At 38.3% G+C, this 26,966-nt stretch overlaps 2 protein-coding genes across 2 annotated transcripts; one reads left to right on the forward strand and one right to left on the reverse strand.

Annotated features, from left to right (window-relative positions):
- Positions 1-1,367: 1,367 nt before the first annotated feature.
- Positions 1,368-13,851, reverse strand: LOC119084457. The gene is made up of 7 exons (XM_037194439.1): positions 13,708-13,851; positions 8,184-8,329; positions 7,530-7,704; positions 5,417-5,515; positions 4,142-4,869; positions 3,361-3,480; positions 1,368-1,664 (listed from the first exon to the last, which is right to left on the reverse strand). Exons 2-7 carry the CDS (start codon positions 8,271-8,273, stop codon positions 1,368-1,370), a joined length of 1,509 nt encoding a protein of 502 aa, XP_037050334.1. The 5' UTR covers positions 8,274-8,329; positions 13,708-13,851.
- Positions 10,436-17,998, forward strand: LOC119084252. Its single transcript, XM_037194155.1, has 9 exons — positions 10,436-10,744; positions 10,874-11,062; positions 11,339-11,437; positions 11,883-12,053; positions 12,272-12,370; positions 14,650-14,788; positions 14,862-15,038; positions 15,597-16,888; positions 16,959-17,998. The coding sequence occupies exons 1-9, from the start codon at positions 10,658-10,660 to the stop codon at positions 17,709-17,711; spliced, it is 3,006 nt and encodes a 1,001-aa protein (XP_037050050.1). The 5' UTR covers positions 10,436-10,657; the 3' UTR covers positions 17,712-17,998.
- The last annotated feature ends 8,968 nt before the right edge of the window (positions 17,999-26,966 follow it).

A 26,966-nucleotide genomic window follows, 5' to 3' on the forward strand; every position in this document is an offset into this window, starting at 1 on the left:
CGCCATACTTTACACGTGAAATAATTTGATATCTCGAGATATGAAATTACTTCACTGGTACAGTAATGTACTATAACATAACTAGGGATAGAAAGTTGAAAAGTAGAGCTTTTGTGTGAATTTTGTCGAGGCGAAGCTGAGGTCAATAAACACACGAAAGCAAGACTTTTCATTTTTATCCCGAGTTATGTAATGGATTTTACTATTCTGGTGCTTGTAATAAGGCTATTACATGTATAGGCAATAACCTTTACATCACTCGCATAGTAAAACGTCGTACTACACACGGGAAATAAAGTGATATCTCGTATCACGATGAGTAAAAGTACCTCGGGCTGCCGCCCTCGGATACTTTTTCTCATCTGGATACGAGATATCACTTTACTTCCCTTGCATAGTAATGTACTATTATCACATACGCGCGGTGTTCGGATGACTTCAGGTCTATATTGTTGTCTCGTTTTCGCTTATGTGATAAAATAGAGTACACACTTGTCACTATCAGTCTCGGCAAGCCACGACTTCTTCGTGACAAGTGTGTAATATATATTACATGCTGAGGGCGTCGAAAGAAGTGCTTAAAACATGAAAAGTACGGTTTTCGACGCATGTAGCATGTAAAACATATTTCGTCTATGATTTATTTCTTTAAATATGTACAGTAGACAATTTTTTCAGATTTTTTGAATTGGTGGTAGGCAACTCTAGGTACAAAAATGTAATAAAAATCGACCACCAGCAAATGCGCGTTATCGGTCGATGTTTTATTCAAGCCATATTTGCTAATCAACTCATGCGATTTTTAAACGAGTTTATGTGTCGATGTCGGATTACTCCGTCACATATGAAACGATACCAATTTTCAACGCTGCGGAACATATAAGTGCTTGTTAACAAACTTCACTTACTTCGCCTTCGAGATGACCATTAGGTATTTGTACACTCCAAATGGCACATAGCTCAATCTCAAATGACGGAGTGAAGTGATATTTCTCTATCATTTGAGTCCTTCTGAGCTCCTGCCATCAAAAATACCTTCAAAGTAAGTCATCAAATTGCATGAAAAAAATTTGAGACTGTAGATGGAGGAGGGGGTGTAGATTTTTCGCGAGAGCTAGTAATCGGTAATTAAGCATTAGTCTCGATGCTGATCAGTGCTGCAAAGCACACCATTGTATGATTTGAAATGTTTGAGTGAAACTTCGCCTCCAACTTCGCTTCCCGCAAGACCAACACTTAATAAGTAATTCTAGGTAAGGTAGACTCGCAAGAGTTCGATTCGGACTGAATAAACAGGTTCAGGATCAGATGCAGGTTTGAACTATCCTTTGGTTGGTTTAGAAAATTAATCTCCTTCAGCAATCCATTTAATTTAAATTAAATTTAAATTTCAAATTAAATTTTTTCAGTGCCGTTTTTTCCGCAGGTCTTTTTTCAAATTCAGATAGATTTTCGTTGAAGTTAAAATATTCGCTTGGCTTTAGGTCAGGGTACCCAGAACTGATGATCTTGAGAGCGCGGTTATTTCCATTTTCGTCTGGAGGGTAGACGAAGCCAGCGTAGAATTTGGCATTCTTCTTGTTCGAGAACTTCATCCACCCAAATTTCAATTTTAGCAGCTTCGGACGACACTCCTTCACAAATGCATCATCCGTTTCAAATTCCTAAAAAAAAATATCAATAAATCTGTAGATATAACTTTTACCACGTTGCGTAAGAACTATATCACCATGGAAAGTTTGTGAAGAAGTTTTTTTTAGAATCCCCTGGAGAGGGATTACGGCGTCACTCCTCTTTTCTATATTCATTCAAAACTCTACCGATAGAGAACTATCTCATTGAAAGATGTCGCTGCAACAAAACCAATGTCATCAGAAAAATAATTATTTTTTACTCGACGGATTTTAGAAAATGCCATCGTGTAGCACATGACCTCAGGACTCTGGAAAAGAATTTTTTTTTAAATCGGTCCTATATTGGCGATAAGTCTTAAAAAAGGATGTGAAGAAACAGCAGCAAACGTTTTTTCAAATCCTTAAACCCAAGCCGATATAGGGAAGATTGAAAAACTGATGACTGTTCCGGAGTCCTGAGATCATGTGATACACGATGGCATTTTATTTGACTAAAATACGTCGAGCAAAAAATTAATTATTTTGCTGATGGCATTGGTTTTGTTGCAGCGACACCTTTCAATGAGGTAGTGAATTGTTCTCTTTCGGTAGAGTTTTGATTGAATAGAGAAAAGAAAAGTGACGCCGTAATCTCTCTCCTGGGTTCTAAAATAAATTTTTATTTTTCATACAGTCAAGGGACAAACACGCTGGTTCAAATAATTTTTGAGTAAGGCTGAGCTATAGGAAGGGATTCTGAAAGACTTTGAACCGGGTATTTAAGTACTATTTAAGAACTATTTCGTCGAGGCCATTTTATGAGAAATGACAAAGTAATATGCAACTATAGTATTTCACACGTATTAAAAAAAAGATGATTCTATTTTTTCACCAAAATTTTCTATCTTAAACTAATGTGAGTCGTATTTTCAATTTGATTTTGATTTTCAAACGTAGTGATTCCCACCCGAAAAACGAGATCTTATCTTTCCTGTAACGAAATTTCTGGAAATTACGATCAATTTGACCGCACTCTCGTTTTAGTGTTATGCATCGCAGTCTCCTTTACTTCAAAATCTCAGATTTATATGAAAAGAAATGGAAATTTGGTCTAAGATGGTCTGTCTCACTATGTTATGATTTGTGGTTTTTATCCCCAGATTAAGTTTTTTTTCCTGCATGAAACATGTTCAGAAAATTTGAACGAGGTACGGTTGACTAGTGAGGACCTCGATTAATATAACATATTAAAACATATTAAGAATATTAAGCAGTCAATAGTAATGGTCTCACCTCTCACATGTCAGGAAAATCATTCATGGCATTTTAGGTGTAGGCAACAATTTCTATGGGATTTGTTTTGTTTTATGGTGGATAGATGCAAGAATAATATCAACTGAAGTTTTGAGGCTCCCAGTTTGATTATTACGAGTCTTTCCCGAATCTTGTGTCTGGGAATGCCTTTCATCATACTTTATATACGAACACGAACGACATTTTTATACAATTGAGTAACTGATCGGGAGCATCAAAAAAACTCCAATGGTGGTATTCCCACTAATCCTTTATATAATAAAACATGTCCCGTAAAAAGATGTTTAATGCCTGTATTAAGCAGAAATTTGTACTAGACATTGTAGCTCCTATGCGATCCAGTCGTAGCTTATGCCTCGTAGGATTTTCAATTCGTGTGAAAAATATCCCATGGCGATTAGTTTCCCATAAAATAGTGGTTACGTCAACTTACTTCTTCGTCGTCTTTTCTGTCACTGCCAATGAACTCAGATTTAGTTGGATCAAACTTAGTCGGGTCGTCACGATTCGATTCCATTTCAGTCGTGGTTTCGGTCCTTGGTTTACGAAAGTACTAAAACACGGAGAGAAAACACATGTTATCATTGCGTAACTTAATATTCGTGTGACACATCAAAATTTCCTTTAGAAAGTGTACCAAGTAAGTGAAGTAAGTCAAGCCATAATGTGGTGTTTGTAGTTCAGACCGAAGGCAAGGGATGCAACCAAACAAGTCAAAATAACGTTCTCCAAACCTAGTTTATTTTACTAGGTAGACCCTGCCTGTGGAAACGAGTTTCAAAATTAACGTTAGCATAATAATGCAGAGTTCCCGCGAGGTGCTGCGAGCAAAACATATTTTTCGGTTCACGTTTTATACATTACAAGACCACACTGCGGATTCGTTCGTGATAGGATCGACATCTGCTACACTCAGAACAGATTTAATATTAATTTCAACTAACTCAAAATATTTTATGTCCCAAATTTGTCTCGGAATTTTTACTTATAATAGGGCCATTCAGAAATCTGGTCCATTATGGGAGGGGAGGCATTCAAATCGGGAAATAATAGACCAAATATTATTTTGAATTAAAATAAATCTTAGAAATAAATCCACGGTCAAAAAATGTAGGACAATGGAGCGGACGAACGAACGGATTTATTTTTTGATTTTCGCTTTACCCTCAGACAGGTTGATTTAATTATTTGTAAAATGCTGAAAATAAACAAACCTCTTCATCCCGACTAAAGGCATCCACGTTAGTTTGCTTGTCGTGCTGTTTTAAGAAATTTATCTCGCGAGCCAACTGTACATTTTTCACCGCCGATTCGGAGTTAACTTTCGCCATATATTCAATTTCAGAATTGAGTTCAGCAACGATGGCAGCACTTTTCGCTTTGAATGCTTCGTTCGACTGGATCACCTTTTCTGCTTCGTACAGCTTTTTTCGCAGCCATTCCGCTTCAACTTTCATGTTTGCATTCAACTTGAAACTTGCTGCCTTTTCGGAAAGCAGCTCTGCAGCAGTTTGGTCATTTTTAGCTTTCAGCAATGCGAGCTCGTCGGTAGCCTTTCTGTGTGACTCGGCCTCTATTTTTGCTTCGGTTAAAGATTTGAGCAAAAGCTCAACATCGGTCTTTAATCGTCCATTCAATTCAGTATTAGCAGCCAGTTCAAGCTTGATTTTGTCATTGAGCTGAGTTTTGGTGTCGTTTTCGAATTTCAATGACGCGATTATTTCCTTGTAGCTATCGATTTCCTTTTCCAGGTTAACGAGATTGGTGAGTAATTTTTTGTTCGTTTCTTCCAATTCGTTGTGTGATTCATTGATACGAGCAAGTTCAGTATCTTTTTGATTAATTACCATGACGTGAGCTCGCTCAGATTCCTGAGCTTGAATGGATTTTGCCAAATTTTCAACGTCGTCTCGAATTTTCAAGACAATTGCTCGAAGCGAGTCTATAAAAATAAACGAGTTGAGTTAGTTCATTAGGTAATAGATGTCTTGTTCTCATAGCCTAAGATTTGCAATTTTTTCTAAATCGGAACAACTCACAAAAGTTTGTGAATTTCTTCGCAAATTTTTGGGCCTAGCTGATACTAAATACAGACGAAAAAAAATTACAAATTAATTGAAGGCTCGATTAACAATTAAAATAGATCGAAATAACAGACGTCATATTTATCTATTTATCTATCATCTTAACATCGATTTGAACTAGGTGAGTACTCGGAAATAATTGCTGTGTATTTTAGTGAAAAAAGTTTCGAAGATGAAATATTACTTTGGGGAAGGGTGAGAAACAGACTATAAAAAAGGAGCTGGGATATTAGACGAAGTAAGAAGAACAATCATGACTTCATTTATGGACTTAATGTTTATAACACGTCGTTAGAAAGCTTCGCAAATGAAACTGGCAACGCGTTCGTCACGTTCGTCAGATCTCACTTTAGATTTCAGCCTTTTTACGAAGCGAAATAAAACATTGCAAGTAATTTTACTCACCTCCGTTTGTATCTCCATCTCCTTGTTCAACATCCATTTGCACATGACTGCCGAATCCTTGATAAAGTTGCACATCAAGTGTCGACACATTTCGAGAATCTGTAGAAAATCGATTTAGTTATTTCTTCTTAATCGATTCATATGTATTAAGTAAGTAATTCCGGTATTTGGCAGTCAGTGGAAACGTCAATTTTAAAAGGGGCCTCGTACGAAAGTGTATAACATATGGGTAAAACAAATCAACTCAAATTGGCTTGCTCTATCAGAATTGCTGTTTGCAGTCTTGATTAGAGGCTTGGGTAACTCACGCCTTTCAGGCTAGGCCACTGAAGACTTTGACTCGTCAAAATGAGTAATCGTAGAGTTTCCCTATTGCCTCGTCTAGCTGTGACGCCGATTTCTTAGTCTTCACTATCCGAAAATAAGCTCTAAGTATCGAAAATACTAATCACTGTCCCTTTTTTGGTAGAAGCAAGATTGACTTTTCTAATTGCGCAGCAGTCAGTCAAAGACAAAATTAAAATGATTTACCGAATCAAATCAAGCTCCAACGTACGATTATCCTCGTAGACCTGCTATTTACTCTGTCTCTGACATATTCAAGTTACATCCAGGGATATTATTAGACCCGTACGAAGTACTGGGGTCTTATAGGTTTACGCATACGTTTGTAACACGTCGAATTGGACTCCCTGAGTAAGGGGAAACCTATTGTGGTTGTCCAGAGATGCCAAATCAGCAAGAAAAAAAATGTCCGTCTGTCCGTCCGTCCGTCTGTCTGTCTGCACGATAACTTGAGTAAAACGCATCCGATTTTGAAAATTCTTTTTTTCCCCGTTTGGTAATGTCTAAAGACAGGCTAAGTTCGAAGATGAGTGATTTTGGATCGACCCCTCCTGAGCTGGGGCCCAATAAGTGCTTTACGGTTTTTCGAAGATATCTCCGGACATTTAAACGCTATACTCGTAAATGATACATCGAATGAAAGATACAATACCGATCGACAAAAAAAAGTTTATGGAAATCGGATGACCGACTCGTGAGTTAGACCCCTTGGTGTGAAACAGGCACAGGGCGGCAAGCAGTTTTTGCTTGTAGGTCGGCCAAATTTGAACATATTTCGTTCGTTTTAGCTTAATTAGATAGGTATTGACCGTACCAATCAGGGAAAAAAAAGTTTATGAAATTATGTTCTCCGGAGCGTGAGCTAGGTCTCTTGGAGTGAGCTCTTATCTGGCTACTCGGCCGTACAGTGAACGTGGAGTATTTTGTCAATATCTCGAGTAAATTTTGACCGAATTTCATGATTTTTTTTTGTTTGAAAGGTATTAACGAATGTAAAGCGTCGGTACTATTTTCGGTTTCCTAACAAAATGGCTTCCGGCGGCCATATTGGATTTTATTAAAAGTGATATAAAGTGGGAAAAATGATGCTTAGAGAGTTTCTGTTAACATGGAAATAATGTGTTAAGTGTGAGGGGTTTCAGAGATTCCATATATGGACATCTATATATACCTATATACAGCTATATTGAGCTATATACAGGCATATAGAGCTATATAATAGCATATTCCTCTGTGAAATGTTTATTTACAGTGAAATATAGGTAAATATAGGAATTTATGAAATTTGACTTCGTACGGGGCTGTCTATATTGCCTCCGGCAATTTAATTGTATATGATAACAAGGCAAAGAGTGGATAATGTAAGTGATTTAAAAGGAAGAATAGTTTTTCAGCAGAGAAGAAAATGAAGTAAGAGAAATGAAGAGTTTCACATTAAAGGCTTTTGATACGAATAGGTGTTTCGTACGGGTCGGCGTTAGCTATGTTTTTCGCGTTTGTTTGCGTAATCTAAAATCACATGTTCCAAGACGGTTGAATGCTTGTCACCAAGTACTCGTTTCGGTCTTATCAGGTAAGTGAAAAAACACTTTCTGGTACATTAGTTCAGTGCGTTTCTAGTTTCGCTCATATTCTGTTCGACGACATTTTAATGCCATGCCGTAAACTGAGACCGACAATTTTCAATCAAACCGTCATAGCAAGGAGAACAGCAAGTTTTCTTAGAAGCTTAATCGTTTAGATCACTCGTTTCAGTAGCAATACTCACCAATGGTTGATCCACCGCCCGTATTATCCACAAAATCTATTCCAAACTGTTCACTGCGATGAAGACGGCATTGCCGTTTAGGTAGCGGCATTTCTCGCTCATTTTCGATTGGACCAGTCTCGCTTTCATCCATTGTTGTTGTCACGCACGGATATATTACCGTTTCATTTTCCTGCTGTGAAGAATGATATATTTAACCTAAGTGGAACATGCACGACGAGGACCTCAACTTCATTTTATCATGTAAATTTAATTTAAACACAAGGGACCATTCACAAATTATGCATACTCCACAGCAGGGCAGAAGAGATTCTGATAATGCCACAGTTTTCCTACTTCCCGATACTTTTATTGCACGCAGAGAAAACGGTCATTGTGTGGCTAGTCAGTCCAAGAGAAAGTCTATAAATCCCGTCCTTTCTCAAGGGTCGAAAGTGGGACTAACGGTGACAATGGAGTATATCCTAGACGGGAATTATCATAGAAATTTGAACAAAAATATATGCAACTATTAGGTAAGATTTGCGTGTTTTTCTAAATTGTGATGGAATCATTTTAATTTTCAAAAGCGGACGTTCTTAGTGAAGGGGAGAAATAGGATGGAATTTATGTATGGTCCCTAAGATAGAAATGTGAAGAATTAATTAAGCTCACCTCGTTATCAGAATCCATCACATATTTTCCACATTTCAGTGCGTCCCAGCAACTTTGTAGATAATTATTGTGCACGTCAAACGAATCCATTTTTCTCGAAATTTTTAATTCATTGAGTCGACCAGCACCAACAGAATCCGGCACTTCTACAAAATGTTTTAATTTGTTGCGAGTGCTTCCATGGACTGTTAATCTGATCACGTTTAGTTTTATTTTGGAAAACACGAGCTGATCAATCTCCTCAGCCTGGACGTACGTGCCTCCAGCAACGAAAATTTTTTCTCTGCGAGACGACTGAAACGCCTCGCCAAACAATCTATCTCCCAATGTAGGAAAATTGGCTATAGCCCAGAAACCTAGTAGTTTCATCTGTCGCTTCTTTTGCGTTTCGGTTTCAAGAGTCTTCCAACAATGGGTAAGATCCTTATTTTTAAGAAAAAAATCTTCTCCTTCCATCGCGGATTTAAATGCACAAAATAAATCATTATTTTTTAAGACTTCCCGTGCAACGGCACATTTTAGTACCGCTAAAAACGGATCATATTCTGTTTCGACACAGAAAGGCAATATAATATGAAATGCTGAATCTTTTTCGACCATTTTCACTCGCGGAGTAGTTTTCAATCAAAATTAAATAATGAAAAATGGCGTTATCTGAAACACACGGGCTGCTAGATATCTGGATTTACGGCGACAGCATAACAAAAGGCTGTTCACAATAGCGAATGTGAATCGGTATTAGAATAACAAAAGACTGTTCACTATAGCGAATAGAAACCGGTATTCCGAAAACTGGATTACCGGTATTGCATAATACAACGCACTTCAAGAAAAAGTGATCATAGGGGTCAGCTACAGAAAGTACTCTAATTTTATATGAAAATGTTTTTACATTGTTTTACAGTTGTGTGACACACTGTCACATTTCAGTACCCTATTTAGAGTACCATTCATGCTTGAAGTGCGTTGATAAATACCAAAACCAAGTTCTGTAGTTTTCGATTTTTAGCCGAAAGAGAAGAACTTAGAAAAGTCGATCTTATTTTAAGATAAACCATGAAATGTTGATCTGAATGATGTTACACAAGGACTAAAATCGTGTGATTATAGTCGAAGTGGAATGAATGATCCAAGGACTGATCACTCAAGCTTCGCATCAAATTGTAGTAAATGATATAAGAGATTCAGCCTGAGGACTATTCATGTACCGAGACAATAATAATGGTCCTTGTATTATGCGACAGTTTATTGCTGGCGCAATATAATAGGCCAATTTAGCTTTAGTTTCTGATATTTCGAACGGTCACTCAATCAATGACAACGGTCGAGAATCATTCTAATTCAGCTGAGTCGACCGTCGTTTCCTCGCAGCTTATCAGTATTGCACCCAGTAATAACGAGATACACGTAGATAACACAAAAGCGCCAAGAAACAAATTTTTGGGTTTTTATATTTCGACTCTACTATAAAATAGCTCTGATTATAGTCACATCTACCAAAATACTGTGTCAATCTAGGGACTCAACTGTAAACGGAACGGAATTTTGCTATTTTCAGCGGAACTGATTGCTACAATTTACGCCGTAAGTGCGCTACAAATTCAAAATGGAGTTTTCAACCGTCTATCTTACGCCGCGTTAAATTGCCCATTCTCATTATGAGGAAGCGTTGACATTTATTTTTCGGTTCATATTTTATTCATTCACATAAAATTCAAATTCTGAGGCGCAATTACGGCGTGAATTGGCTTTTTATATAGCTGCCAAAACGCAATAAAATATTAATGAATTGAATGATGGGTTCTAGCATACGTTTGAATCGTATGCAATCGTTACAATTCGGGACCATATAGCCTCATAGTAATGATACATTCAATTCAAAATCATAAAAAACTCATAAATTCTCTAGCATCAATTTAATTCTCTGTTTAAAGTGTTCTCAATGATATGGCCAAATTAATGTCAAAATTTGTTCTGGCTGGACTAATTTCCTAATGTCTTTGACAACCAAAAAGCACGTTCGACGCAAAAACAGGACTAAACCTTAGAAATCTCCTCTGACTTGTATGAATTGTCCATACCTGCCACTGAGTGGTGTACGACGAAATGATGCGAACTTTTTGTCAAGTTAGCGCATTTACAAAATTTGTAAGGTGGCTTTTCAACTGTTCAATTTTTCGTTAAGTACATAACCAAAATAGTTAGTTACGAGAACCAATGGATTTTAAGTTCACAAACACACTTTACGTTGATTAATTTATCAATTTTAATTCAATTGGGAATTTGATATATTTAAATTTTTCTGCGCGCAATTGTGTTACATACAGTTCCTTTCTGTTCGTTTCGTTAGTTTTGTTATTAAAAAGGTACTAGAACGAAAATTCGTTCTAACAACGTTTTGTGAATCAATCGAAGTGATCGTAGCAGCCTATTATCATCGCTTAGTGTCATTTAACGTTTAATTTGAAACAAAAATGGACGCACAACGTATATTTCAAGCAAAATTGGAACGAGCAAAAAATCTACTTTCGCAACTGGCTGATATTGCTGATGGCATAAACGTAAGTACATTTACACATCTTGTTAAAGATTCGAAAAGTCGCGACTGGCAAAAATTTGGAATTTATTCGGTCGATATGAATCTGAGTAGTGATCGTGAAGTTACCATTTACCTTTCATTTCTTCTTCAGAACGCACCAAATGAGCACAGTGCACAAAACTGGTCCAATGCAAAAACCGACTCGGAGCCCGCAAAAAGCGGAAACATATCGTTTGTATTGAATGGATCGTTTGGGCCATTAAAAGAGTTAAAATCATCTCCAGGTCCAACATCTGATATTGATTCTGAAATGAGTGGCAACAGGGGATTCTTATTACATGTAAGTCGAGACACAACATCTCTAAGTTCATTTGTGTTTGTGCCAGTGATATTATAAGCATTGCTCAGTAATCTTAAGATTTTTCGCAATTGAAGCCATGCTGTATGCTTCACATTTCGTTAAGTTTCGCTAAACCCTGATTTCCACTCGAAAAATGTACTCCGCTTTCAAATCAAATTGAGAGCGAAGATAACGGTGGGAACGCGAACTTTTTTCGAGTGAAAATCAGGCCCTAATGTTTTGTTAAGAAAATTTACCTTCGACCGTACATTTTAGGATGCACCTGATAAAGTGACACAAAACGAATCCAAATACGGCCAAACAATACCGTACATACCAACATTGCATGGATATTCATTCTCAACCTGTTTGAATGTAAGCAAATTTTTATGAGAATATTGACCGTCACTTTTACACTCAGATTCAGAATTATCGAATTCGATTTTATTTTAATTGAACCGTTCGAATCGTTAAGAACTGTTAAGCCATAGTCTCTGGAAAAAGTGTGTTTGTAACTTAGAACCATAATGTTCGAAAACTGCGAACTTTGGATACCTATGTTGCATGAAACGTTGTATGAATCCCGGTGCAAAGTTCTTTATTAGGTTTATGACGTGTATTGTGTCGACCTGCGGTCTCCTACTAAACTTTGCACTCGATGTCATAAACAACTAACGATTGCGCCTAACGATCATGGCTACTATCACAAAACATTCCAATAAGTTGGAACATCATTTAAACAATCAAATTTTTTATTTTATTTTTGTTGGTAATTGGCATACATCGTGAAGTTACTATTTACCTTTCATATCTTCTTTAGAACGCACAAAACTGGTCCAATGCAAAAACCAACTCGGAGCCCGCAAAAAGCGGAAACATATCTTTTGTATTGAATGAATCTTTTGGGTCATTAAAAGAGTTAAAATCATCTCCAGGTCCAACATCTGTTATTGATTCTGAAATGAGTGGCAACAGGGGATTCTTATTACATGTAAGTCGAGACACAACATCTCTAAGTTCATTTGTGTTTTTGCCATGCTGTACGCTTCACATTTCGTTAAGTTTCGCTAAACCCTCATTTCCACTCGAAAAATGTACTCCGCTTTCAAATCAAATTGAGAGCGAAGAGAACGGTGGAAACGCGAACTTTTTTCGAGTGAAAATCAGGCCCTAATGTTAAGAGAATTTACCTTCGACCGTACATTTTAGGATGCACCTGATAAAGTGACACAAAACGAATCCAAATACAGCCAAACAATACCGTACAAACCAACATTGCATGGATATTCATTCTCAACCTGTTTGAATGTAAGCAAATTTTTATGAGAATATTAACCGTAACTTTTACACTCAGATTCAGAATTATCGAATTCGATTTTATTTTAATTGAACCGTTCGAATCGTTAAGAACTGTTAAGCCCTAGTCTCTGGAAAAAGTGTGTTTGTAACTTAGAACCATAATGTCCCGGTGCAAAGTTCTTTATTAGGTTTATGACGTGCATTGTGTCAACCTGCGGTCTCCTACTACAGAACTTTGCACTCGATGTCATAAACAACTAACGATTGCGCCTAACGATCATGGCTACTATCACAAAACATTCGTTTCCATATTCAATGGAACACATTATAAAGCTCATAGACACACTCACAATCATTTCGTGTAACCTTGAAAACACTGTGTGACTTTGTAAGAACTATAAATCCAATTTAAAGTGCCAATAAGTTGGAATATCATTTAAACCATCAAATTTTTTATTTTATTTTTGTTGGTAATTGGCATACATGAACTGATATTCTAATAATATGCGCAATCCGCATGTGAGTGCGAATGCATTTACCAAAGTAATTATGCTCAAAACAAACGAGGCATTGAAAACGTGTTTTGGTCCTATTTTTCATTACGAAATTTTCGAAACTGTCAAATGAAGTTAGAACTTTTTCTATTCAAAACCGCGATTGCTGCATCTGTCAATGAAAACTAGGACCAAAACACGTTTTCAATGCCTGGTTTGTTTTGAGCATTAAGAATTATTCTCGTTGATTTCTGGACGCTTAAAAGCAATTGAATTCAATTAATTCACATTTTGAGCATACATTCTTTTGAATTAAGGTAACTGACTTAAAGTTGACCTAATTTGACAAATCTCAACTTTGAACTTGAATTTCTCAGCGATTTTGGAACTATGTTACATGGAACCACTTTTATTTTAAAGATTTTTCTTTTGTTTACTTAATTTTATTAATTATTGCCGATTTCGTCTAACAAAATTAATGAATTAATAAAAATGCAGAGTTGACCTATATGAATCGTGAGTTGTCCTATTTCCCATTTAAACACATTGAATCGTGAGTTGTCCTATCTATACAAAAGTGATAGGACATATTACAATTTATTGAATGTTGAGTTGACCTATAATTTTTTCTTCATACAAATTTACACGGACAACTTAAGATCACTTTTCCACTAGGTCATCTTTCAGTCAGTTACCTTAAATATTAACACTTGCTTTATCAACATATCAGCACATATCGAATGATAATATTTCACCTTGTGAAGGACAGAAACAAATCCGTTACTTTTTTATGCTTAACGTTTTAGCTTCCACCGACAATGTAGAAATATATTAAAACATCTAACTACTTACAATTGAAGAAAAATTGAAAAGTTTTAGCGGAAATGTTGGTGAAATTCCGAAAATGACATCTTATTAACTTACACAAACTTAAGCTTACACCAATTAGAAGACCAACACTTTGTTAACAAAATTTCAACTGTTGGTAGCTAAATGAATAGCTGAAAATGTGATTGTCAGTGACATCGAATGTATTTTAATGAAGCTTATTAAATTGTTTTTTTTAGATGAATCAATGATTTTGAGACATATAAGCTGCTGAGTTGCACCATTAGTTTGTGTTCTAAATGTAGGTGGAAGCACGTAATTTTGAGTGAATGAGAAAATACATGAACAAATTCCATATACCACGACAGAGTAAAGTTAACCAGGTAGTAGCGCTGATTTGACTGGGCCTGAATAATCTAGTAACCCTATATTTTTTGCGAATAAAATTTTTCAATTTATGTCACTGTTCATTTGAGTTCATTTTCAAATAATGTATCAGGTCCCTTATTTGACGTTTCGAAAATGAACCGCTACTGCCTGGTTTATTTTACTCTGCCGTGTACATACAGATAGATTTCATCGCAGTTAGTGCCGACTATTTCGATGCACATAGAAAGTTTGGATCCTTTGCGCTGCCCTGTTAATCTATACAGATATAATGTATAATTATTATTAGTTGTGTCAAGACAATCCCACTGAATTCACTAGTATGGCTCTGATGCTCCGTATGTTTATTTCAAAATTGGAAATCATTTTTTTTTGTAAACTAATTTTTTGTCGGGCTGCCCGAAACATTTTTGTCGAAGTCCGTCCGGCCTAAGGCCTGGCCCGAAATTTCGTTTGAAAGTCCGATCCGAATCAGCCCGACGGTTTTTCAGACCCGTCCGGTCCGAATCCGCTCTAAGCTAGACCATAACTTCTTCTTAATAGTACTGAGATGCAATTAACGTTTTTACAAATTTTAAGGTTGGAGTCATGACAAACGAAGTAATGAATAGCGATGAAGATGTCGAGATCATTGTTGATGATGGAGTGGAACAATCAACGATTTCACATTTTGCCTGTTCACAAACTGATGTAGACGAAGACGACAGCGAAGAAAATGGTAACTTATACCTTTATTTTATACACAGAGCATCGATGTTGATATTCTCAAAATCTGAAAATATTTAACACAGACATCAAACATCACCACGGATGCGACATCCGAAAACTGTATGTTCCGACATCAGATGGGAAAGCCAAAAGATTGTGTTGCGCGTTTTGCCTGAAACGTTACCCAAAATTGGAACGACACCTACGAACGGTCCATAAAGATGAAGTTGCAGTCAAAAAATTTGTGGCGCTACCCCTTCGTAAGTCTTTTTATCTTATTGATTTGTTGACTTTAAGATTAATAACTATTAATCAATATTAACATTACGCGAGGATGTTCAATAGAATGTTTTATTGAAAAATGGCAAATGCCTTAGTTATTTATGTTGTGGACGTTAGATTTTCGCAATTTCGCGGGCCCGAACGAAAGTACCCAAAATCGATTCGGAAATTTGGCCTTAAAAATCTAATTTAAGCTCTTAGTTCTTGCATCAACAAGAGTGATACAAATGTGATGTCGTGAAAAGAACTCTCCAAAAAATTATGTTTAAACATATGCCACTTTGTCACACAAAATTTTTTTTGGTAAAATTTTCCTCGAACATTTGAGTGAAATAAAAAAAATCACCTCCGACCCTAACATTCGTTTTCACAACTTCCCTCACTATCATTCCCACAGCTTCCTCTACAACATATTGAAAGCTAATTTTTTGATCCACCCCTACCCCACAATCTAATTTTTATTCATTAAAATGAACCTTACGACTTCCTCTACAACATAAGTTTTGAAAGTCATCGAAAAAAAATTCTCTCCGCAGGTTCAAAAAGCCGATGGTACGCTATAGCCCAAATTCGGAAGAAGGGAGAATTCATATGGAACTCTGACTTTAATCTGAACAAAGGAGAAATACAAACCAGTCGACGTGGACAATTTGTTCGTTATTCGTGGCAACTTATCGCCTGTGCTAATTGCATGGGAACGTATTCTTCAAAATCACTTCGTCAGCATTGGCGTAAATGCAAGGGAAATTCTATTATGGGCGAACGAATCGTAAAGCAATTAGGACGCTCGTTGGAGGCTAGAGTTCATCCTGATGCTACTGACGAGTTAATAAACGTTTTTGCCAAATTCAGAGACACCGAACAAATTCGATCGATACAGTTTGACTGGCTGGTAATCTGTTATGGCAACGAATTATGTTTGAATTATTCGCCCTTCTACCAAGAAGGCTATATTCGATCGAAGATTAATGCGGCATCAAAATTGTTGCATTTCTCAAAAGAAATGTCTCCACAGATTGGTGACCTTGCTTCGCTTTTCCACGTCAAACATTGCAACACGGTAATAAATGCAATTCTTAAAATGGGAAAATTTGATCGTCGGTCAAAATTATTCGGAAGCCCTGGTACGTCATTGACCACTGTGACACTAATCAACACCATCGGAGAATTATTAATTACTGAGAGCATGAAGTTGGACGACGAGGAAATGGAAAGAAATGCTGAGAGATTTTTGAGGGTGTTTAAGCGAGACGTCCGCACGAAAGTCAGCAAGTTGGTAGCTAAAACAATCAAAAAGAACCGACGTTCTAAAAAGCCGAATCTTCCGACAACCGCTGACATAAATAAACTCGTCACATTTCTGAACATTGAACGAAATGAATGCTTACATCAACTGACTCAAGGTTTCTCGTTCCAAACGTGGTTAAAATTGGCCCAACTCACACTTGTGTCAATCATGGTCTTCAACAGACGAAGAGCGGGGGAAATGAGGAACATTGAGTTGTCTGACTACAATGAGCGAGAGATTATTGCTGATCAATGCGATGTTATTTTGGAAGCAATATCACAGGAATCCCTGATGGAAATCAAAAGTCGGATGCAAATCCGCGGCAAACTCGATCGAACTGTGCCAGTGTTGTTAAAACAAAGCTGGGAAGATTGTATAGATGCATTGATTCGTAATCGAGAAAATGCTGGTCTTACAGAAACAAACGACTTCTTGTTCGCTGTACCAACGCAATCGATGCAGGTGAAAACAATCAATGTCTGGGCTGCAATCAACTCATACGCAAAGGCATGTGGTGCCGATAACCCATCAAGTTTGAAGGTATTTGACCTGTACTTTATAGTTCATAAGTGGTACTGTACTTATCCTAAATTATTTGTCTCTTTTAAAGGGAACAAATCTCAGAAAACATTTGGCGAGCCTTTGTGCAACGAAAGACCTAAAAGACAGAGATATTACAAATTTGGCTGAGTTCCTTGGACATCATGACATGGTTCATCTGAACATATACCGGACCAATCCATTAGTTTCACAAGTGACACAAATCGCACCACTCTTGAACAACGCAATTGGAAATGACACTTGTCTGCCAGGCTCGAAGCGGAACGGTACATCCCTGAAAATTTCAAGATTGAAACAAAAGATACAAGCTCCTCGTAAAACCAGAAAGACTGCGAACAATCCAAACCGACTGAAGAAGCAGGCAGTTCTGAAAAAAAGTGGTGTTTCGAAAAAATCTGCAGCTCCGCCAAAACTGAGCTCCCACGAAGACTGCAGCTCCGCAAAGAACTCTAGCTCAGACGAAGACTCCAGCTCAGACGAAGACTCCAGCTCAGACGAAGACTCCAGCTCCGACGAGAACTGCAGCACCGACGAAGACTGCAGCTCCGACGTATGTGCAACTCCAACGAAAGCTGCTGCTCCAAACAAAACTGCAGCTCCAACGAAATCTGCAGCTTTGAAGAAAACTGCAGCTCCAATGAACACTGTTGCTACAACGAAAACTGCAGCTCCAATGAAAACTGTAGTTTCAACGAATGCTGCAGTTATGTCGAAAACTGCCGCTCTAAGGAAAACTGCAAGCAAACGACAGGAAACTGCAACTCTAAACGTCGCCAAAAAAGCAAAGCTTCAGAAAAACTGAATTACTCGGTGGCTGGAATTTTAAGCGACTCGTTGTAATATTTTTAATTCATCACAATGAACACGTCCAGTCAGTCAGTCGCTATGTTTTATGAATTCATGTCAGTATTTCTTTTCGATTTATTAGCCACTCTAATTGATGGTTAATATCGCGCTTAAGATTGTTTTACAATTAATTTTTGTTTGATTTTTAAACCAATCTCGCGGTTAATGATTTTATGTTTAACGCACGTTCGTGCCTTATTTTAATGTATGGTTGCTTTTAATGGATATTAAAAAACTGTGTGCTGAAAACTGGTCATTTAATTTCTTTATAGATTAAATAGATGGGGAACTATGTGCCAAAGAGAAGAGTCTAAACCACAGCCACTATCATCAACATATTTTCTGATCAACACAAGTTTCTCATGTACATGGAATTTCCAAGTAGAGGAAAAAAAGACAAATTACTTTTTTGATGACATAGTTTCCTTGATTCCTATGGAAAAGTGATCGCGGCTCAAACGTTATTTAGATTTTCCTGAAACTTTGCAGCACGAACTAGGGCTTACGGAAGGTTGTATACAATCGCCACGTACCGAGCCGAAGACGTGGTATATAATCCAAATCGTCAAAATAAACATCTTGGACAGAGTACCAAGGCTGTATACTTTGGGGAGGTCACGCAGATCGCCATTTTATTAGATACGCGGGAACACACCTTTTCCATACAAACAAATTCACCAAAATTGAATTTGTATGGTGTGGTGAATTTTTTGTATGAAACGTGGTGTGTAACCCGCGTATCTGCATCTGCGTGACCTCCCCAAAGTATACAGCCTTGAGAGGTACATATGTTATTTTATCTCGCCTTAGGCTCATGCAATAACTCCCCAAGTGTCTAAATAAACATGTGGACAGAGGTGAATAATCTACTATTAGTCCGTGGTAGGAATAGTATTTTTCATATTACGACGCACTTTTCTCACTTTTCGGGTCCTAGGTACGAAATGTACTATTATTGTCTATCGATCCGGACTAATTTTGTTACTGGAAAATTTCTCAGACTCGAAATGCGTTCATTACATGTTGGGAACATTTTCATAAAATACCAAGTGAATATTCATTGCATGCATATACCAAATGAAATATTGAATTACATGAAATATTGTCTCAACTGAAATCAAAATATTTATTGGTGCCGTTTCTTTTAGTGTCAGTGGCAGTTATATCTGTCAGTATAGACTTAGGGCCAAGTAGTCATACTGAAGTTACAGCGGCCAGGCAGTTATACTGAAATCCCAGGCAGTTATACTGAAACGTCAGGTAGTTATAGTGAACCGCCAGGCAGTTGTACTGAACCGCCAGGTAGTTGTACTGAAACGCCAGTTAGTTATAGTAAACCGCCGGTTAGTTACAGTTAAAACTATAACTGCCTGGCGGTTCACTATAACTGCCTGGCGGTTCAGTCGAACTGCCTGGCGGTTCACTATAACTGCCTGGCTGTTATAATTATAATTATAATTGAACCGCCAGGCAGTTATAGTGAACCGCCAGGCAGTTATAGTGAACCGCCAGACAGTTATAGTGAACCGCCAGGCAGTTATAGTGAACCGCCAGGCAGTTATAGTGAACCGCCAGGCAGTTATAGTGAACCGCCAGGCAGTTATAGGGAACCGCCAGGCAGTTATAGTGAACCGCCAGGCAGTTATAGTGAACCGCCAGGCAGTTATAGTGAACCGCCAGGCAGTTATAGTGAACCGCCAGGCAGTTATAGTGAACCGCCAGGCAGTTATAGTGAACCGCCAGGCAGTTGTAATGAACCGCCAGGCAGTTATACTGAACAGCCAGACAGTTATACTGAACAGCCAGCAGTTATTTTCAACCGCCGGCCAGTTCTTCCGAACCGTCAGGCAGTTGTAATGAACCGCCAGGTAGTTGTAATGAACCGCCAGGCAGTTATACTGAACAGCCAGCAGTTATTTTCAACCGCCAGCCAGTTCTTCCAAACCGTCAGGCAGTTGTAATGAACTGCCAGGTAGTTGTAATGAACCGCCAGGCAGTTGTAATGAACCGCCAGGCAGTTGTAATGAACCGCCAGGCAGTTGTAATGAACCGCCAGGCAGTTATACTGAACAGCCAGGCAGTTGTAATGAACCGCCAGGCAGTTATAAAGAACAGCCAGACAGTTATACTGAACAGCCAGCAGTTATTTTCAACCGCCAGCCAGTTCTTCCGAACCGTCAGGCAGTTGTAATGAACTGCCAGGTAGTTGTAATGAACTGCCAGGCAGCTTATAATGAACCGCCAGGCAGTTGTAATGAACCGCCAGGCAGTTGTAATGAACCGCCAGGCAGTTGTAATGAACCGCCAGGCAGTTGTAATGAACCGCCAGGCAGTTGTAATGAACCGCCAGGCAGTTGTAATGAACCGCCAGGCAGTTGTAATGAACCGCCAGGCAGTTGTAATGAACCGCCAGGCAGTTGTAATGAACCGCCAGGCAGTTGTAATGAACCGCCAGGCAGTTGTAATGAACCGCCAGGCAGTTGTAATGAACCGCCAGGCAGTTGTAATGAACCGCCAGGCAGTTGTAATGAACCGCCAGGCAGTTGTAATGAACCGCCAGGCAGTTGTAATGAACCGCCAGGCAGTTGTGATGAACCGCCAGGCAGTTGTAATGAACCGCCAGGCAGTTGTAATGAACCGCCAGGCAGTTATACTGAACAGCCAGACAGTTATACTGAACAGCCAGACAGTTATTTTCAACCGCCAGCCAGTTCTTCCGAACCGCCAGGCAGTTGTAATGAACCGCCAGGCAGTTGTAATGAACCGCCAGGCAGTTGTAATGAACCGCCAGGCAGTTGTAATGAACCGCCAGGCAGTTATACTGAACAGTCAGACAGTTATACTGAACAGTCAGACAGTTATACTGAACAGCCAGCAGTTATTTTCAACCGCCAGCCAGTTCTTCCGAACCGCCTGGCAGTTGTAATGAACCGCCAGGCAGTTGTAATGAACCGCCAGGCAGTTGTAATGAACCGCCAGGCAGTTGTAATGAACCGCCAGGCAGTTGTAATGAACCGCCAGGCAGTTGTAATGAACCGCCAGGCAGTTGTAATGAACCGCCAGGCAGTTGTAATGAACCGCCAGGCAGTTGTAATGAACCGCCAGGCAGTTGTAATGAACCGCCAGGCAGTTATACTGAACAGTCAGACAGTTATGCTGAACAGCCAGCAGTTATTTTCAACCGCCAGCCAGTTCTTCCGAACCGTCAGGCAGTTGTAATGAACCGCCAGGCAGTTATAATGAACCGCCAGGCAGTTATAATGAACCGCCAGGCAGTTATAATGAACCACTAGGCAGTTGTAATGAACCGCCAGGCAGTTGCAATGAACCGCCAGGCAGTTGTAATTAACCGCCAGGCAGTTGTAATGAACCGCCAGGCAGTTGTAATGAACCGCCAGGCAGTTGTAATGAACCGCCAGGCAGTTGTAATGAACCGCCAGGCAGTTGTAATGAACCGCCAGGCAGTTGTAATGAACCGCCAGGCAGTTGTAATGAACCGCCAGGCAGTTGTAATGAACCGCCAGGCAGTTGAAATCAACCGCCAGGCAGTCATATCGGACTGTCAGGCAGTCATATCGAACTGCACAGTCATATCGAACACTGCCAGGTAATCACCAGGTTTCATATGAAGACCGTCCTCGAATATAAAGTACACAAAGAAAAGGTCCTCAAATTAAAGCATAAAAAAATGTTTAATTTTCCCCCGATTTTCAGCCTCTGCCGCACTCTACAATCGGATTCTCTGTGTTACCTGATGTGGTGGTGCGTTAACTTTTATCAATTTCATGACCATTTATGGTAAAAGCCAAGGTAGATGTATGGACGGAGGTAATGCCATATATAACCGAATCAAATGTGCAGTGGCACGAAAGTTCGCTATAAACGCCATCTTTCCCTTTCATTCAAATAACAAAATTGCTTAGAAACCTGGACAATCTGTTTTGAGATAGGCACAACATTTTGTGAAACAAAAGTAAATCATAGTCAACCATTAAAAAATAAAGTGTCGTTGGCATCGAACTATTGTGCTAGACCGCGCGTCTGAATGGCATTACCTCCGCCTATATTCACCTTGGTAAAAGTGAAATAAAAGGATTCGATCATTTTATATTTTTCATTCATTTCCGATTATTAAGGTAATAAGGTAACTTATCCAGGGACGCCGACTTGTGTTTGGGAGTAGTGGTGCTCATACAACAAGCGAATCTGGGAGTAATGGTGCTCTTTCAAGTAAAACTGGAAAGATGTAGTGGTGCTCATCATTCGAGTAGTGGTGCCCGAGCCTCGCTTGTCCTTAGAAGTCGGCGCCCCTGAACTTATCGCAATTCGGCCGCTAAACAATTCGTTTCCCCACACCACTTGACTTGTATTTTTAAGTTATTCCAAAGCATGATCTTGTTTTGAATTGATGCATATGAATGCGGTGCTAAGTTTCTCTCTCTCTCTCTCTCCTTGCTGTTTTTCTTTTTGCGTCTTTCGTAGCACAGGTAAAATTTTGAACATCACATAAGCGAACAACTCGATCGCAGTATATGTGTGAATTCGTATACACCTCCAGAATTATTGTTACAGATGTATATGCTGCCTCGTCTTCGGCTCGAACACACACATCCATTCTCATGAGACAATAATTCTATCGGTAAAGGAATTCACACTTATACAGCAATTTTGTGTGTTCACATCTTGCGACTTAAATACCTCTTACTTTGGAATCCTTGCCTTCCCATGCATGAATTTGATGTCAAATCAATGAAGATTTGTAGTGCGAGAAAAACGTTTCTCGCACGCTATAGGTTTGTTCCTAGGCCATATGAATTGTCAAATTTCATCCACAGAACCATAACCTCAATAATATCTCGGTGTAAATCGCGTAGACGACGTTGCTCGATTTGTACGAAATATCACGTGAGCGACGTTGCTATGGATGAAATTGTCGTTGTTCGGGTTATCAAAGTTCGTGTATACAGCTACTTGGAACAAACCTGTCGAACCATTATCTCAATTTTTCTTTATAAATAAAAATCTTGCAGAGACGAGAATTCGAACTCTCAGCACCAACAGTTATTTGCATCACTTGGATTGAAACCACGAAATTACAGTATACGTGTGAATTCGTATACCGAGAGAATAATTTTTGCATGAGTGTGTATGTGTCGTCGAGACGAAGTCGAGACGCAACATACATACGTATGCAAAAATAATTCGCGTGGGATACGAATTCACACACATACTGTGATAGAGTGGTTTCAATCCTGTGATGCACAAAATTTTACACTCGTCACACCATGAAATACACAAACAACAATACCAAATACAAAGCATTTTTATCACATTGTTACACATCGTTCAAGGTTAAACTTAAATGTATAGAAGAAGTATAAGAATAAAGACGAAACCGAATCCCTAGACCTGTTTGCAAGGTCTGCTGAGAGAGAACTAAAAAAGTGTGGTTTCCGATAACTTTTGACGCGTGATATTCAGTGTTTTCATGGTTTGGCGAGTGTAAAACCATTTTGTATATGGAGCAGTGACTATAACCATTCGGCTATAGAGCCTTACACCAAAGTCAAACGGATTGGTGAAGCGTACACGAGAATGTGTAGTATAAAATACTTGATCATGTGACCGCAGTTCTACTCATGTTGTATGTATGTAAATATATATTTTGAATATTTCGTCTTTTACTTGTTTCCCCATGTTATATATATAATGCAGACTTCTCGATCAATGAAATGAATTTTACATGCTTGCTAAGCGGGGCGAAAAAGAAATGTAAACCCACGGAATTTGACATTTCTTACTTTCGCCCCGCTTAGCAAGCATGTAATAGTACATTGAATGACAAGGGGCGAAAGTAAAAAAATTCAACCGTGTGCGAGAGTTGGAGCCCGCGCCGAAGGCAAGGGCTCTAATCGCACAGGTTGAATTTTTTTACTTTTGCCCCGAGTCGTTCATACTATTTTTTTTGATACCAACATTGAAAATTGGTACGTGTCGCAAACATCGCAACAAAATGTTGAAAAAAAGGCAGTTAGCCAGAAAATGCGGGGGTCCAGGGGGCGGCAGCCCCCTGGTATATGAAAAATTTAATAATTTAGCCATCACAACAATAACACACACAAAAATTAAGATATAACTAACAAATCATTCAGTAACAAAAAGTATCAACTTTGTATGCTAATTTCAATAAGAACACTGGCGCACAGTGTTTTACAATTTTGATCAAAGTATTCTGCATAATATGAGCGGATTTTGTTGACAACTCGACTCATTTCTCTCATTTTCTGTGACGTCAGTCACTTTCGCTGTTCGTTCAGTTGCGTTCGCTCTTCGTTAAGTACTTTCTCCCCGTGGGATGCATTTTTTTACTTTCGCCCCTCATATGCGGGGCGAAAGTATCATTTTTCAATGTTGGTATCAAAAAAAACTATATACGTCACTCGGAAAGTAACTTTCTGACTTCTCCCTTGTAACGTAATGTACTATTTGTTTACATATAAATTTGCAAAGAATAATTAAAGTTTTGCACTGGAAAGGCGTGGTAATGTTCCAGATTATAAAAGACGTTGTTTCTACCATGGTAGGTGTAGGTATGCTGGCATTTTCTCGCACACGATGATTTTGACATCAATAGAAAATATTTCTGAATGAATTGATGGTAATCCTCCTACCGGCGTACATAAAGCGCCCAAATCGTGTGTAATTCGAATGAACAAAGATTGAGACATAAATAATGCAAAGTTGAAATTCAATTTAGTAAGGTAAGCGAGGGTATAGCTGACCGTGCAGGTGTACCTGACCAGCTACATTATTTATCAGTTTTGGAAAATAATTACAAATGAAAATACGCAAATTAACGTTATAATTAATCTTTAGAGCCTAAAGATTAATTTTTTCATGAAAATAAAGCGATTATTATGTTTACTTATTTGATAAAACCATAAAATGAAACCAGTGCACCATCTCAGTACAAAGTTGCACATTTCTTAAGAAAATCGTAAGATCGGTGTGGTCTAATTTAATGTTTTTATTGACAAAAGAATTATTAATGGACAAAGTTTTGGTGTTTTTAGGCAGTAAATAGTTCGACAATTAATATTATTAACATAAATAGCGTCTAAAAGTTAATATTTGATTAATTACATGGTGGTCAAAACATTGCATCAAAAATATGTGATTAAAATTCGTTGATATTTTGTGTTTTTATGAGTTTTTATCATTGAAATTGGTTAATATCAGTGAATTAAGAGTGAAAATGTGTCGAATAATGCGAAATTATTGCGAAAAATGTGAAAAATGTCTTAATTTTGTAGCGGTCTACTACTGCAACAAGACTGGTCAGGTATAAAAACATCCGTTTTTTAGTGGTCAGCTACTGCATCAAAAACAGTGCTTCAGTAAAATCAGTTTTTTACAATAAAAATTAATTAATTGTCAATATTTCTGATATTCTACGGAATGGGAACAGATCAAATTAAATTCTGACGAAGGAAAAACTTAGCTTCATCGAGATCATCCTGAGATACTGATGACCAAAGTTGAAAAATTGCTTAGCCGGTCAGCTACTACCTCGCTTACCTTACGATAATTTCAATAGCTCGAAAAGGCAGGACTAGAAATCGTTGAAAGCGAACCAATATTGACTTGAGATTCATGTTTTCATAATTAATTATGTTTACTTTACTAATGAAAAAATTAGGCTTATCCCAAACGGGTGAAAGCCCTTTACCAGAGGGGTAACTGACTCAGGAATTACCGGAGTATCCGGTAAATACTTGTAATTGATGGAATTGACTGGAAATATGTGGAATTGTAAGGAATTGAAAGTAAATTAGAGTAAATGCTGATAAGTGTGATTATCGAAAAGAAGTACCAGCGAAAAAAAAACTGACATGACCAGAAAGCTTCCTGATGGTGAAAAAATCAGTGAAAGTTGTTAATTCACAGAGTAAAAAAGTTAAATTTCTTGTTAGTGCATATAATTGTTCGGTAGACCAGAGACGAAAATGACTGCCGAATTAGATAACGTCAACAATCAATGTGAAACATTGGACGAATTGAATACCAAAATCGTCGATACAATAATGGGTTTCATGAAATCCAAATGCAAATCCGTCCAAGGGAAAGAATCAAAACTCAGCAGAGAAACATTAGACCTGATCGCAAGCAGAGCAGAGTTGGTAAAAAACGGAGGACGAGATTCGGTGGAATACCGGAACCTGTCTAAAAGTATCAACAAAGCAAGGAGATCAGATGAAAGAAAATATAATGTCCAATTGGCTCAAAACATAATTGAAGCTAACTGCAATATGAAAGTCCTACGGAGAAAAATGACAAACGCCAAAAAAGAAATCTTCAAATTACGAGACAAAACAGGAACGATCCAAACGGATCGAAATGCGATATTAAACATTGCAACAGAATTTTATGAGAATTTGTTTTCTTCAGCAAGACAGAGCCCACCGGAAGAAACCGAAGATAGACCAATAATAAGAAACGTGGGATCGGAGGATATGCCCGACATAACTGTTGATGAAGTCAAAGCTGCAGTAGCCGAGATGAAAAACAAAAAGTCTCCCGGAGAAGATGGTGTTCCAGTGGAAGCCATTAAACTAGGTGGAGACTCATTATTAAAGGCAATCACGGCTTTGTTTAATCAATGTCTCCAATGGGAAGAAGTACCAGAAGCCTGGGAAAATGCGGTAATTACATTGCTGCATAAAAAAGGAGACATAACAAAGCTGGAAAATTACCGACCCATAAGCCTATTGTCAACACTCTACAAGTTGTTTATGAAAATCATTACGAAGAGGAACACTAACAAGTTCGACTTCTACCAACCTGTTGAACAAGCTGCTTTCAGATCTGGTTTCAGCACAAACGACCATTTGCAGGTGATGAGAACGCTTATTGAGAAGTGTCGTGAATACAACATCGACATAGTCTTGCTATTCATAGACTTCGAAAAAGCTTTCGATTCAGTGGAAACATGGTCGATATTGGACGCATTAGACGAATGTAGAGTAGACTCAAGGTACTCCAACACAATTCGATATGTGTACAAAAATGCTACTTCATGTATAAAACTTCATAAGAGCACGGAGAAATTCAGAATTGGCCGAGGTGTAAGGCAGGGTGACACCATCTCACCGAAATTATTCACGGCGATTCTGCAGAGTATTTTTAGGAAGTTAAACTGGAGTAAAATGGG

Source organism: Bradysia coprophila, unplaced genomic scaffold (assembly GCF_014529535.1).
Source record: "Bradysia coprophila strain Holo2 unplaced genomic scaffold, BU_Bcop_v1 contig_732, whole genome shotgun sequence".
NCBI classification, from domain to species: Eukaryota; Metazoa; Arthropoda; class Insecta; order Diptera; family Sciaridae; genus Bradysia; species Bradysia coprophila.

What these genes read in the sequence shown, in the direction of transcription:
- LOC119084457 (XM_037194439.1), bottom strand. Translation starts at nt 8,273, where the DNA reads ATGGATTCGTTTGACGTGCACAATAATTATCTACAAAGTTGCTGGGAC. An exon ending in CCTTTAGTCGGGATGAAGAG is followed by an intron (nt 3,481 to 4,141) that starts GTTTGTTTATTT and finishes TCCGTGTTTTAG; the next exon opens with TACTTTCGTAAACCAAGGAC. An exon ending in ACAGAAAAGACGACGAAGAA is followed by an intron (nt 1,665 to 3,360) that starts GTAAGTTGACGT and finishes ATTTTTTTTTAG; the next exon opens with GAATTTGAAACGGATGATGC.
- LOC119084252 (XM_037194155.1), top strand. Translation starts at nt 10,658, where the DNA reads ATGGACGCACAACGTATATTTCAAGCAAAATTGGAACGAGCAAAAAAT. An exon ending in CATTCTCAACCTGTTTGAAT is followed by an intron (nt 12,371 to 14,649) that starts GTAAGCAAATTT and finishes ACAAATTTTAAG; the next exon opens with GTTGGAGTCATGACAAACGA. An exon ending in ATAACCCATCAAGTTTGAAG is followed by an intron (nt 16,889 to 16,958) that starts GTATTTGACCTG and finishes TCTCTTTTAAAG; the next exon opens with GGAACAAATCTCAGAAAACA.